Source organism: Taudactylus pleione, unplaced genomic scaffold, assembly GCF_031769625.1.
Source record: "Taudactylus pleione unplaced genomic scaffold, aTauple2 ptg000427l, whole genome shotgun sequence".
NCBI classification, from domain to species: domain Eukaryota; kingdom Metazoa; phylum Chordata; class Amphibia; order Anura; family Myobatrachidae; genus Taudactylus; species Taudactylus pleione.
The window spans coordinates 408,309-423,668 of record NW_028284829.1 but is presented as its reverse complement, the minus strand read 5'-3'; the positions used below and the strand labels follow the sequence as shown (position 1 = coordinate 423,668).

The 15,360-nt window shown below is 43.2% G+C and overlaps 2 protein-coding genes across 4 annotated transcripts in view; both read left to right on the top strand.

The window, feature by feature from the left end:
- LOC148506101 (uncharacterized) overlaps positions 1-3,986 on the top strand; it is a 37,719-nt gene extending 33,733 nt beyond the window's left edge. Inside the window, exon 7 of the mRNA XM_088447283.1 lies at positions 826-3,986. Within this exon, the coding sequence (XP_088303409.1) occupies positions 826-1,439 (614 nt within the window). The 3' untranslated portion in view covers positions 1,440-3,986. The remainder of the gene's footprint in view (positions 1-825) is intronic.
- Positions 3,987-6,222: 2,236 nt separating this feature from the next.
- Positions 6,223-15,360, top strand: part of LOC148506100 (uncharacterized) — a 49,929-nt gene continuing 40,791 nt past the window's right edge. For all 3 annotated transcript variants that reach the window (XM_088447282.1, XM_088447280.1, XM_088447279.1), the window contains exons 1-2: positions 6,223-6,293; positions 8,477-8,631. In XM_088447282.1, the coding sequence (XP_088303408.1) occupies positions 8,563-8,631 (69 nt within the window). In that variant the 5' untranslated portion in view covers positions 6,223-6,293; positions 8,477-8,562. The remainder of the gene's footprint in view (positions 6,294-8,476; positions 8,632-15,360) is intronic.

The window sequence follows — 15,360 nt, the reverse complement described above, 5'->3', positions numbered from 1 at the left end:
GTAGGCACGCGGGCTATAGATAAATGATGTAGGCACGCAGGCAGCTTTGCAATTGTGATCCTAGTAGTTATGGTAATGCAGCAGATGGCATCACGCCTCCTGTACATTACTTAACCGAGCTGCGTTGTCCAACGCAGCATCGGATACTCTGCGGACCATCGGCCGGCTGCGTGACCCATGGGGTCCCGCAGCCGGCCGCCACAAATTAGAGTAAGAGGCCAGGAAATCTCCATCAGCCGACGGAGATCCTGGCCTCTTCTCTCCCCCCCCCCCCCCCCCAACGGCGGCGACAGGCCATCGCCACCCCCTCCCTGCCCACAAACACCAGCATACTGACAATCTGCGTGCGGGATTGCAGGCCCATTCAGAACATGTCATGTGCCTGCGCAGGTTCCCGATCAGCAGGAATCTGCGTTCAGCAGTGCTCGCTGAATTAGACTCTCAGTCCCCAAAACAATCTCTTATTCTACACCTTCTTCTGTCAGTGCAAACTAATGAGGGGAAAGTATCTGCCCGGGGAATGGGGGCAGGAGCTCCTATTTGAACCCTGCTCCCTCCCTATCAGTCTGACTATGCTTTGTATTTACATACATTTATTTCCAGCAGATGGACGCAGACACAGGAATATATTGGAGGGACGTCTCCTTTTATCCACAGAATTGGGAATAGGCGATAACATCATCAAACAAGAATTTCCAGGAGAAATCCCCATCACCCTAACTATACCATTACCTCCCAGTGCGGATACATCATCGGATCCCACTAATCATGGGACATGTTCCCCTGATAACATAGATTCTGTTACACATAGTACAGCTCATACAGAGGACACCGACATCCCGTGTTCTGAGGATGGGCAATGGCTTACAGCTACATCCTCTCTCCATATACATCACAGAAGTCACACAGGGGAGAAGACGTTTCCATGTTCTGAGTGCGGGAAAAGTTTTAAATACAAATCAAGTCTTGTGGAACATAATAAAACGCACACAGGGGAGAGACCCTTTCCGTGTTTTGAGTGTGGGAAACGTTTTATGCAGAAATGGAAACTTGTCAACCATCACAGAACGCACACAGGTGAGAGGCCCTTTCCGTGTTCTGAGTGCGGGAAACGCTTTGCACTGAAGTCCAATCTCGTCATACATCAGAGAATGCACACAGGGGAGAAATTATTCCCATGTTGTGAGTGCGAGAAAAGTTACACCATGAAATCAAATCTCGTCATACATCAGAGAAGTCACACAGGGGAGAGACCCTTTCCGTGTTCTGAGTGCGGGAAACGCTTTACGCAGAAAGCAAAACTTGTCATCCACCGCAGAACACACTTAGTGGAGAAACCATTTTCATGTTCTGTGTGCGGGAGACGATTTGCAAGAAAATACAGTATGGTGAGACATCAGGGAACTCACACGGGTCAGAGATCCTTTCCTGTTATCTGAGTGTAAGAAATGGTCGGATCTTGTTCAGAATCAGAATCGTCGCACAGGACAATGGCAACTGGACAATAAAATGCTGCTGCGATGCTCTCTGATTATAGGTGTAAGATGTTATGCAATTAGATGGGTAATATGTTAGTATCTTACTGGGCACCGGTTATAGCGCTTCTCTGTGACGCCATGTGGGTGGTTTTGTACAAACGCTCCCCTTTATACTGTAACACCATTGCGAAGTCATTATGCACCTGCAGAATGCAGAGCGTTGCTCCATCATATGGTAGGGGGTACGTGGGTCTGGTATTTCCTTTCTGCCAGGCCGGTATGCTTTAAATTATATCTGAAATGCACAGAGCCGCAATATGATGAAAAATTTTAATCTGTAATTATTAAAAATACACTAGTTACTAAATGTACAAATTACTAAAACATCACCGCATATAATACAATGATTCGCATATCTACCTTGGGGACTAAATTATATGTTACATTCCCATCAGAGAAGATGTATTATAGATACTTAGTCAGGAAGAGTCAAAGGAAATGTGTATAAATTGTAAATCTCTAACCTGTTATAATGGCTCAGTGTTATTCTCACCAGGAGCTGCTCCTGGTCTCTATACACCGTACACTGCTTATTCCTACAGCCAGGTGTACGTGGTACCGTGTGATGGGGTGTGCGTATATTGACGCAGTCTAAGCCGCTAATCGCTGCTTCGGAATAGTCGCTGATAAATCTTGAGACCTAGAAGGAAGATGCATCTGTAATTGCATTAGAGCAGGGAAATATTCAGAATGACGGTGATGCTATGCACATCTGTCATTATCTGCGCCGATGTACCTTGATACGTCATTCCGACAAGTGCAGGTATCGAGTCTGACAGCTCTTTTTGTCGCTTGCGCACACACAGCACCGTCCCTGGCTGTCGGAATGTGTGAACACAGTTTATTTATTTTTTTTAATTCTGCTATAGTTACACCTTTTTGGAAAATTGGTTGCAGGTGCTGCTGGGAAGTTTAGTCCGTCGAGTGTGAATCACCCTCTTCTGCAAAAGCTTTTTTCACACATTCTGTCGATAATGGGTCCTGCTTTACCTTATAAGCTAAGCAGGGTCTCCACATAATGATCTTTACAGTGAAGCTTAATCCATCTCCCCCAGGGTATCCTAAGAAGAGCAGCTAGGTAGCGTGGCGTACAAGTCACAGATTAGTCAGGATGCCTGGAGTGTGTAGTATGTGGTCTCCATGTAATGATCTTTACAGAGAAGCTTAATCCATCTCCCCCAAGGTATCCTAAGAAGAACAGCTAAGTAGCAAGTGTGACGTACAAGTCACAGATTGGTCAGGATGCCTGGAGTGTGTAGTATGTGGTCTCCATGTAATGATCTTTACAGAGAAGCTTAATCCATCTCCCCCAAGGTATCCTAAGAAGAGCAGCTAGGTAGCGTGGCGTACAAGTCACAGATTGGTCAGGATGCCTGGAGTGTGTAGTATGTGGTTTCCATGTTGTCTTTTGCCCATTTTGCTAAATTTGCTCACAGGCAAAATTTGCGCCAAACTCTCTATTTGCCCCATTGTGTACTAATAGCAATTTTGGTTTTGGAAATGAATATGGTGATATTAATAGCGTTCCCGCTAGGCTGTTTTAGTGGGGCGCCGCGCCCTACTCGATTTCAGAAGGGCAGAATGCGCTCTGCTAAAACAACCTGCAGGTTGCCGTCCTCACCCGCGGGTGGCAGTGGTCCGTTGGCTGGAAAAATAGCGGTGCAGCGGTGCAGCGATCACAGAGAAGGGAGAGCTTGGGGGCAGCCCGGCATCTCCATAAAGACAAGCCGGGCACGCCCCTAAGAGTGATGAATAGGGTGCGCATCGTAAAGACATGCCCCCTTTTCTCATGGACATGCCCCCTTTCTGGGTGCCCTTATTAGGTCTGGCACTGGATGTAGTGTGAACACTATAATAAGATTATATTGATATTACTATGATGTGCCACACACTGACCATTTTATAGTGCCACTAAATCCATATCCGCATTAAATTTCCTAGAACATAATGATCACTCCTGCGTACCAAATACACAAATTAATGTGATCGTGTCTGTGGACAGGGTGATCGCAGCTGGATCACCATACTGGTAGCATTGTCACTTCTCAAGTTCCAGTGTATGGAAGCCTATGTAATATAGTAATTAAAACATTAAATCTTCATATATTAACAATATCCCCGGAACCAGTGCAGGAGTTCTGTTGCTCTTTATTGCCCTAATGAGCATTTTTGTGCAGTGTATATGGGGTACACAATTGAAAGATGTCCCCTTGTACTGAAAGCGATCAGTATATTCAGATAAAGTGCAGCTACCCGACCCGTTTTGTTCTGATTCCTGGAACTTCCCTAGGGGGTATATATTGACTAACATATTTAGTCCATGTGAAGATCCCCTTGTGAGTGTACATGTGCCAGTGGCCAGGTAAGGCAACCATTTATGTATCCACAGTAATATCATGTATCGAGAAGACACAAGTACTCGTATTGGTTGCTCTTACCTGAATTTGGTCTATAACGATTAGGGTCTATGAGCAAGATTAATATGCATGTGCCAGCAGGCTATATAAACCAACTGTGAATGCATCAACAGGTGGCAAACATAACATATGCAGAAATGGAGAAACGCGTACATGGGTTGTTGTACTGCATAGCCATACAAGCTAAACCAATCTAGAAAAGTACTTGTTGAATAAACACAAGACTAACTGTAAATAATAAATAAAGAATATCTCCTGCCTGCATAAACACATCAATTACACAAAATGCCACATATGTAAAGAAACAGGCTCAAATATACTCTAAATTCATATAGAGAACTTAACTTACACTAAATGTGAGAAAAGGTCCTGCACCGTTGATAACGATTCCAGAACTATACATATGCTCACCATTCTCCGGGGATTTAGGAGATGTGTCAATCAGTAGAGAGCCGATGGAATTGAAGAAGAGCCGAGTAGGGAGCAGTGGTTCAGGCTCAAATAGATCAGTCTCTGTGGTCAAAATCCCACTAATGCCTCTCTGTGACCCACTAATGCCTCACTGTGACCCACTAATTCCTCTCTGTGAATTACTCACTGACACATTTCCCAGGTCACCCAGCAGGTGCACAGGTGTAGTCATTACTCACTGACACATTTCCCAGGTCACCCAGCAGGAGCACAGGTGTAGTCATTACTCACTGACACATTTCCCAGGTCACCCAGCAGGTGCACAGGTGTAATCATTACTCACTGACACATCCCAAGTCACCCAGCAGGTGCACAGGTGTAGTCATTACTCACTGACACATCCCAAGTCACCCAGCAGGTGCGTAGGTGTAATCATTACTCACTGATACATTTCCCAGGTCACCCAGCAGGTGTACTCATTACTCACGGACACATTTCCCAGGTCACCCAGCAGGTGTAGTCATTACTCATTGACACATTTTAAAATATCCACAGGTGGAGATAATTATTTCACTTGTGATTCTAGGAGGAGACCTGGAAAACATGCACTGTTTGGGGTCCTGAGGAACAAGTTTGAAAACCTGTGTATTAGACCCTTCAACATGACCCATTCCTCTGGTAAAAAATGCTCTGTTCCTAGACTTCCTTCTTAGGCCTGTATGCAATTAGCTGCGAAAAGTTAAACTTAAAGACTAGCAAAATAGACTTTAGGGGGGTCTGCAAGTATGGGGTGAGGTGTTTTTTGGATTGCAGGTTCTTGCTTCAGGTGCATTTTTTACAACTTTACTTTAGTGACTTTAAACCATGCTTGCTCCCATTTTCATGTACCCCAAATGTGACAGGACTACTTATTTTCACCATAAAAAACTGCTTAATGCCATTCTTCACCACTAGTGCAAAGACACTAATTAGAAGAAACTGACACAACTTAAGTACCCCAAACAGCTTTATTAGGGCTATACGGGGGCATGTCCATTGATCCCTGATGTTAGTGCATCTTTTAGGGGGTGTCAAGCTCATTTTCCCAATTCCGACAGCACTTTTCGCCTGATTTTCATTCGCCGGGTTGCGTTATCGCATGTTTTGGAATTGAATACGGCGAATCGCGGGGATACGTGCAATAAGTTTCTGCTGCTAAAATACGCGATGTAGGCGAAAAGTCCGGCATATGAAAAAGTATTGCGGATGCGAAACTAATTGAATACGGCCCTTAGTGTATGATTGCAGCCATCTATGGGGAAACACCTGTCTCATCAATTCACTAGTTCCACACAGTTGGCTGCAGTCATACATTAGGTGGGGAGTCCAGGAGCAGAGCACTGTGTACCTGGTGGGAGGGGTCATGTTGGAGGGTAGGATAGATACAGATAAATATATTAAAATATATATAGATACACACAAGATATGTACAGTGGTAATACACTATATGCAGACGAATACCCTGTGCACAACACTGAGCTAGAATTTATCTGATCAGTTATGAATTACAAAGAGCCTGTGATAACACCTGTTTTCAGTGACTGCGGCCATTTTCTTGTAGTCCTCATTAGAGGTCACTCTGACAGGTTATTAATCTCAGGGCAGATCTGTATGTAAATTCTAACACAATCCTTCCAGTTATCTTGTAGTACTGACAGTAGCATAGAGAACTAGAGATACAATAATGAACAGCGGCGGCCATTTTCCTGCAGACTTCCAGATACGGTATAGAGCTCTACGTCAACAACAAATCTTTGCCCCCTTAAACCGCCTAATGCTGCGGACGGGCGTGGTCACGCAGTCTCCCTGGCGCCATGTTGGAATCTGGAGAGCGGATGTCACTCTTCAAGGCTCTATAAGTACATCCGGGGCCGTGAGCCGGGTTGAGGTAACGTCTGTGTGTAATAATGTTATTCTCCTCTGCGGAGGAAGATATGAGGGAGGGTTATTATACCGTGCGGTATAACGGGGGATACCCAGCGCCCACTCTGTATAATGGCGGCGTTATCATTATTATATAGGGGGAGGGGTCTGTATAGTGATATATTATAAGGAATGAGTTCCCAGCACACACACTGTGTATGTGATATTATACAGGGGGAGGGGTGTGTATACTGATAAATAATAAGAAATAAGCTCCCAGTACACTGTGTATGTGATATTATTATATAGGGGGAGGTGGTCTGTATAGTGATATATAATGAGGAATAAGCTCCCAGCACACACACTGTGTATGTGATATTATTATATAGGGGGAGGTGGTCTGTATAGTGATATATAATGAGGAATAAGCTCCCAGCACACACACTGTGTATGTGATATTATTATATAGGGGGAGGTGGTCTGTATAGTGATATATAATAAGGAATAAGTTCCCAGCACACACACTGTGTATGTGATATTATTATATAGGGGGAGGTGGTCTGTATAGTGATATATAATAAGGAATAAGCTCCCAGCACACACTGTGTATGTGATATTATTATATAGGGGGAGGTGGTCTGTATAGTGATATATAATAAGGAATAAGCTCCCAGCACACACTGTGTATGTGATATTATTATATAGGGGGAGCGGTCTGTATAGTGATATATAATAAGGAATAAGTTCCCAGCACACACACTGTGTATGTGATATTATATAGGGGGAGGTGGTCTGTATAGTGATATATAATAAGGAATAAGTTCCCAGCACACACACTGTGTATGTGATATTATTATATAGGGGGAGGGGTCTGTATAGTGATATATAATAAGGAATAAGTTCCCAGCTCACACTGTGTATGTGATATTATTATATAGGGGGAGCGATCTGTATAGTGATATATAATAAGGAATAAGCTCCCAGCACACACACTGTGTATGTGATATTATTATATAGGAGAAGAGGTCTGTATAGTGATATATAATAAGGAATAAGTTCCCAGCTCACACTGTGTATGTGATATTATATAGGGGGAGGTGGTCTGTATAGTGATATATAATAAGGAATAAGTTCCCAGCACACACACTGTGTATGTGATATTATTATATAGGGGGAGCGGTCTGTATAGTGATATATAATAAGGAATAAGCTCCCAGCACACACACTGTGTATGTGATATTATTATATAGGGGGAGGGGTCTGTATAGTGATATATAATAAGGAATAAGTTCCCAGCTCACACTGTGTATGTGATATTATACAGGGGGAGGGGTGTGTATACTGATAAATAATAAGAAATAAGCTCCCAGTACACTGTGTATGTGATATTATTATATAGGGGGAGAGGTCTGTATAGTGATATATAATGAGGAATAAGCTCCCAGCACACACACTGTGTATGTGATATTATTATATAGGGGGAGGGGTCTGTATAGTGATATATAATAAGGAATAAGTTCCCAGATCACACTGTGTATGTGATATTATTATATAGGGGGAGCGGTCTGTATAGTGATATATAATAAGGAATAAGTTCCCAGCACACACACTGTGTATGTGATATTATTATATAGGGGGAGGTGGTCTGTATAGTGATATATAATAAGGAATAAGTTCCCAGCACACACACTGTGTATGTGATATTATTATATAGGGGGAGGTGGTCTGTATAGTAATATATAATAAGGAATAAGTTCCCAGCTCACACTGTGTATGTGATATTATTATATAGGGGGAGCGGTCTGTATAGTGATATATAATAAGGAATAAGCTCCCAGCACACACACTGTGTATGTGATCTTATTATATAGGGGGAGAGGTCTGTATAGTGATATATAGTGAGGAATAAGCTCCCAGAACACACACTGTGTATGTGATATTATTATATAGGGGGAGAGGTCTGTATAGTGATATATAATGAGGTATAATCTCCCAGCACACACACTGTGAATGTGCTATGATGTATGGGGAGGGTTCCGTATAGTGATACATCTAGAGGAATAAGCTCCCAGCACACACTGTTTATGTGAAATTGTCATATAGGGAACAGGTCTTTATAGCGTGTGTGTGTGTGTGTGTGTATATATATATATATATATAAAATAAAGGATTTTACTCTATGTTGATGATTTTTATATTTATTCGTAGACAATTAAGCTATGAGGAGCCACATAATCTATTGGACCTCAAGAAAAAGGGAAACTGGTTCTGTATAAATCACAGTTTCACTGAGGATGGACAAAAACAAGAGTGACAGGATATTACATCTCACCCTGGAGATCATCTACGTGCTGACTGGGGAGGTGAGGACTTATGGAATTGTCACAGTGACATCATTGTAATTGCTAGTAATAATACAGGGACATAATCGGGGAGGTGAGGCCTTATGGGAGTGGCACAGTGACATCATACTTATCACTAGTAATAATACAGGGACATGACTGGGGAGGAGATGCCTTATGGGAGTGTCACAGTGACATCATACTTATCACTAGTAATAATACAGGGACATGACTGGGGAGGAGATGCCTTATGGGAGTGTCACAGTGACATCATTCTTATCACTAGTAATAATACAGGGACATGACTGGGGAGGTGAGGGCTTATGGGAATGTCACAGTGACATCATTCTTATCGCTAGTAATAATACAGGGATATGACTGGGGAGGTGAGGACTTATGGGAGTGTCACAGTGACATAATTCTTATCACTAGTAATAATACAGAGGCATAACTGGGGAGGTGAGGTCTTATGGGAGTGTCACAGTGACATCATTCTTATCACTAGTAATTATACAGGGACATGACTGGGGAGGTGAGGACTTATGGGAGTGTCACAGTGACATCATTCTTATCGCTAGTAATAATACAGGGACATGACTGGGGAGGTGAGGTCTTATGGGAATGTCACAGTGACATCATTCTTATCACTAGTAATAATACAGGGACATGACTGGGGAGGTGAGGTCTTATGGGAGTGTCACAGTGACATCATTCTTATCGCTAGTAATAATACAGGGACATGACTGGGGAGGTGAGGTCTTATGGGGATGTCACAGTGACATCATTCTTATCACTAGTAATAATACAGGGACATGACTGGGGAGGTGAGGTCTTATGGGAGTGTCACAGTGACATCATTCTTATCACTAGTAATAATACAGGGACATGACTGGGGAGGTGAGGGCTTATGGGAGTGTCACAGTGATGTAATTCTTATCACTAGTAATAATACAGGGACATGACTGGGGAGGAGATGCCTTATGGGAGTGTCACAGTGACATCATACTTATCACTAGTAATAATACAGGGACATGACTGGGGAGGAGATGCCTTATGGGAGTGTCACAGTGACATCATACTTATCACCAGTAATAATACAGAGACATGACTGGGGAGGTGAGGACTTATGGGAGTGTCACAGTGACATCATTCTTATCACTAGTAATAATACAGGGACATGACTGGGGAGGTGAGGGCTTATGGGAATGTCACAGTGACATCATTCTTATCGCTAGTAATAATACAGGGATATGACTGGGGAGGTGAGGTCTTATGGGAGTGTCACAGTGACATCATTCTTATCACTAGTAATTATACAGGGACATGACTGGGGAGGTGAGGACTTATGGGAGTGTCACAGTGACATCATTCTTATCGCTAGTAATAATACAGGGACATGACTGGGGAGGTGAGGACTTATGGGAGTGTCACAGTGACATCATTCTTATCACTAGTAATAATACAGGGACATGACTGGGGAGGTGAGGTCTTATGGGAATGTCACAGTGACATCATTCTTATCACTAGTAATAATACAGGGACATGACTGGGGAGGTGAGGTCTTATGGGAGTGTCACAGTGACATCATACTTATCACTAGTAATAATACAGGGACATGACTGGGGAGGAGATGCCTTATGGGAGTGTTACAGTGACATCATTATTATCACTAGTAATAATACAGGGACATGACTGGGGAGGTGAGGGCTTATGGGTATGTCACAGTGACATCATTCTTATCGCTAGTAATAATACAGGGATATGACTGGGGAGGTGAGGACTTATGGGAGTGTCACAGTGACATAATTCTTATCACTAGTAATAATACAGAGGCATAACTGGGGAGGTGAGGGCTTATGGTAGTGTCACAGTGACATCATTCTTATCACTAGTAATAATACAGGGACATGACTGGGGAGGTGAGGACTTATGGGAGTGTCACAGTGACATCATTCTTATCACTAGTAATTATACAGGGACATGACTGGGGAGGTGAGGACTTATGGGAGTGTCACAGTGACATCATTCTTATCACTAGTAATTATACAGGGACATGACTGGGGAGGTGAGGTCTTATGGGAATGTCACAGTGACATCATTCTTATCACTAGTAATAATACAGGGACATGACTGGGGAGGTGAGGTCTTATGGGAGTGTCACAGTGACATCATTCTTATCGCTAGTAATAATACAGGGACATGACTGGGGAGGTGAGGTCTTATGGGGATGTCACAGTGACATCATTCTTATCGCTAGTAATAATACAGGGACATGACTGGGGAGGTGAGGTCTTATGGGGATGTCACAGTGACATCATTATTATCACTAGTAATAATACAGGGACATGACTGGGGAGGTGAGGTCTTATGGGAGTGTCACAGTGACATCATTCTTATCACTAGTAATAATACAGGGACATGACTGGGGAGGTGAGGGCTTATGGGAGTGTCACAGTGATGTAATTCTTATCACTAGTAATAATACAGGGACATGACTGGGGAGGAGATGCCTTATGGGAGTGTCACAGTGACATCATACTTATCACCAGTAATAATACAGAGACATGACTGGGGAGGTGAGGACTTATGGGAGTGTCACAGTGACATCATTCTTATCACTAGTAATAATACAGGGACATGACTGGGGAGGTGAGGGCTTATGGGAATGTCACAGTGACATCATTCTTATCGCTAGTAATAATACAGGGATATGACTGGGGAGGTGAGGACTTATGGGAGTGTCACAGTGACATAATTCTTATCACTAGTAATAATACAGAGGCATGACTGGGGAGGTGAGGTCTTATGGGAGTGTCACAGTGACATCATTCTTATCACTAGTAATTATACAGGGACATGACTGGGGAGGTGAGGACTTATGGGAGTGTCACAGTGACATCATTCTTATCGCTAGTAATAATACAGGGACATGACTGGGGAGGTGAGGTCTTATGGGAATGTCACAGTGACATCATTCTTATCACTAGTAATAATACAGGGACATGACTGGGGAGGTGAGGTCTTATGGGAGTGTCACAGTGACATCATTCTTATCGCTAGTAATAATACAGGGACATGACTGGGGAGGTGAGGTCTTATGGGGATGTCACAGTGACATCATTCTTATCACTAGTAATAATACAGGGACATGACTGGGGAGGTGAGGTCTTATGGGAGTGTCACAGTGACATCATTCTTATCACTAGTAATAATACAGGGACATGACTGGGGAGGTGAGGGCTTATGGGAGTGTCACAGTGATGTAATTCTTATCACTAGTAATAATACAGGGACATGACTGGGGAGGTGAGGTCTTATGGGAATGTCACAGTGACATCATTCTTATCACTAGTAATAATACAGGGACATGACTGGGGAGGTGAGGGCTTATGGGAGTGTCACAGTGATGTAATTCTTATCAATAGTAATAATACAGGGACATGACTGGGGAGGTGAGGACTTATGGGAGTGTCACAGTGACATCATTCTTATCGCTAGTAATAATACAGGGACATGACTGGGGAGGTGAGGGCTTATGGTAGTGTCACAGTGACATCATTCTTATCGCTAGTAATAATACAGGGACATGACCGGGGAGGTGAGGGCTTATGGGAGTGTCACAGTGACATCATTCTTATCGCTAGTAATAATACAGGGACATGACTGGGGAGGTGAGGGCTTATGGGAATGTTACAGTGATATAATTCTTATCGCTAGTAATAATACAGGGACATGACTGGGGAGGTGAGGGCTTATGGAAGTGTCACAGTGACATAATTCTTATCGCTAGTAATAATACAGGGACATGACTGGGGAGGTGAGGGCTTATGGGAGTGTCACAGTGACATAATTCTTATCGCTAGTAATAATACAGGGACATGACCAGGGAGGTGAGGTCTTATGGGAGTGTCACAGTGACATCATTCTTATCGCTAGTAATAATACAGGGACATGACTGGGGAGGTGAGGTCTTATGGGAGTGTCACAGTGACATAATTCTTATTGCTAGTAATCATACAGGGACATGACTGGGGAGGTGAGGTCTTATGGGAGTGGCACAGTGATGTAATTCTTATCACTAGTAATAATACAGGGACATGACTAGGGAGGAGATGCCTTATGGGAGTGTCACAGTGACATCATACTTATCACTAGTAATAATACAGGGACATGACTGGGGAGGAGATGCCTTATGGGAGTGTCACAGTGACATCATACTTATCACCAGTAATAATACAGAGACATGACTGGGGAGGTGAGGTCTTATGGGAGTGTCACAGTGACATCATTCTTATCACTAGTAATAATACAGGGACATGACTGGGGAGGTGAGGGCTTATGGGAATGTCACAGTGACATAATTCTTATCGCTAGTAATAATACAGGGACATGACTGGGGAGGTGAGGGCTTATGGGAATGTCACTGTGACATCATTCTTATCACTAGTAATAATACAGGGACATGACTGGGGAGGTGAGGACTTATGGGAATGTCACAGTGACATAATTCTTATCACTAGTAATAATACAGAGGCATGACTGGGGAGGTGACGTCTTATGGGAGTGTCACAGTGACATCATTCTTATCACTAGTAATTATACAGGGACATGACTGGGGAGGTGAGGGCTTATGGGAATGTCACTGTGACATCATTCTTATCGCTAGTAATAATACAGGGACATGACTGAGGAGGTGAGGACTTATGGGAGTGTCACAGTGACATCATTCTTATCGCTAGTAATAATACAGGGACATGACTGGGGAGGTGAGGTCTTATGGGAGTGTCACTGTGACAGCATTCTTATTACTAGTAATAATACAGGGACATGACTGGGGAGGTGAGGGATTATGGGGGTGTCACTGTGACAGCATTCTTATCACTAGTAATAATACAGGGACATGACTGGGGAGGTGAGGGATTATGGGGGTGTCACAGTGACATCATACTTATCACTAGTAATAATACAGGGACATGACTGGGGAGGTGAGGTCTTATGGGGATGTCACAGTGACATCATTCTTATCACTAGTAATAATACAGGGACATGACTGGGGAGGTGAGGTCTTATGGGAGTGTCACAGTGACATAATTCTTATCACTAGTAATAATACAGGGACATGACTGGGGAGGAGATGTCTTATGGGAGTGTCACAGTGACATCATACTTATCACCAGTAATAATACAGAGACATGACTGGGGAGGTGAGGACTTATGGGAGTGTCACAGTGATGTAATTCTTATCAATAGTAATAATACAGGGACATGACTGGGGAGGTGAGGTCTTATGGGGATGTCACAGTGACATCATTCTTATCACTAGTAATAATACAGGGACATGACTGGGGAGGTGAGGTCTTATGGGAATGTCACAGTGACATCATTCTTATCACTAGTAATAATACAGGGACATGACTGGGGAGGTGAGGTCTTATGGGAGTGTCACAGTGACATCATTCTTATCACTAGTAATAATACAGGGACATGACTGGGGAGGTGAGGTCTTATGGGAGTGTCACAGTGATGTAATTCTTATCAATAGTAATAATACAGGGACATGACTGGGGAGGTGAGGTCTTATGGGGATGTCACAGTGACATCATTCTTATCACTAGTAATAATACAGGGACATGACTGGGGAGGTGAGGTCTTATGGGAGTGTCACAGTGACATAATTCTTATCACTAGTAATAATACAGGGACATGACTGGGGAGGAGATGTCTTATGGGAGTGTCACAGTGACATCATACTTATCACCAGTAATAATACAGAGACATGACTGGGGAGGTGAGGTCTTATGGGAGTGTCACAGTGATGTAATTCTTATCACTAGTAATAATACAGGGACATGACTGGGGAGGTGAGGTCTTATGGGAGTGTCACAGTGACATCATTCTTATCGCTAGTAATAATACAGGGACATGACTGGGGAGGTGAGGTCTTATGGGAGTGTCACAGTGACATCATTCTTATCACTAGTAATAATACAGGGACATGACTGGGGAGGTGAGGTCTTATGGGTATGTCACAGTGATGTAATTCTTATCACTAGTAATAATACAGGGACATGACTGGGGAGGTGAGGACTTATGGGAGTGTCACAGTGACATCATACTTATCACTAGTAATAATACAGGGACATGACTGGGGAGGAGATGCCTTATGGGAGTGTCACAGTGACATCATTCTTATCACTAGTAATAATACAGGGATATGACTGGGGAGGTGAGGACTTATGGGAGTGTCACAGTGACATCATTCTTATCGCTAGTAATAATACAGGGATATGACTGGGGAGGTGAGGACTTATGGGAGTTTCACAGTGACATCATTCTTATCACTAGTAATAATACAGGGACATGACTGGGGAGGTGAGGACTTATGGGAGTGTCACAGTGACATAATTCTTATCACTAGTAATAATACAGAGGCATGACTGGGGAGGTGAGGTCTTATGGGAGTGTCACAGTGACATCATTATTATCACTAGTAATTATACAGGGACATGACTGGGGAGGTGAGGACTTATGGGAGTGTCACAGTGATGTAATTCTTATCACTAGTAATAATACAGGGACATGACTGGGGAGGTGAGGACTTATGGGAGTGTCACAGTGACATCATTCTTATCGCTAGTAATAATACAGGGACATGACTGGGGAGGTGAGGGCTTATGGTAGTGTCACAGTGACATAATTCTTATCACTAGTAATAATACAGGGACATGACTGGGGAGGTGAGGTCTTATG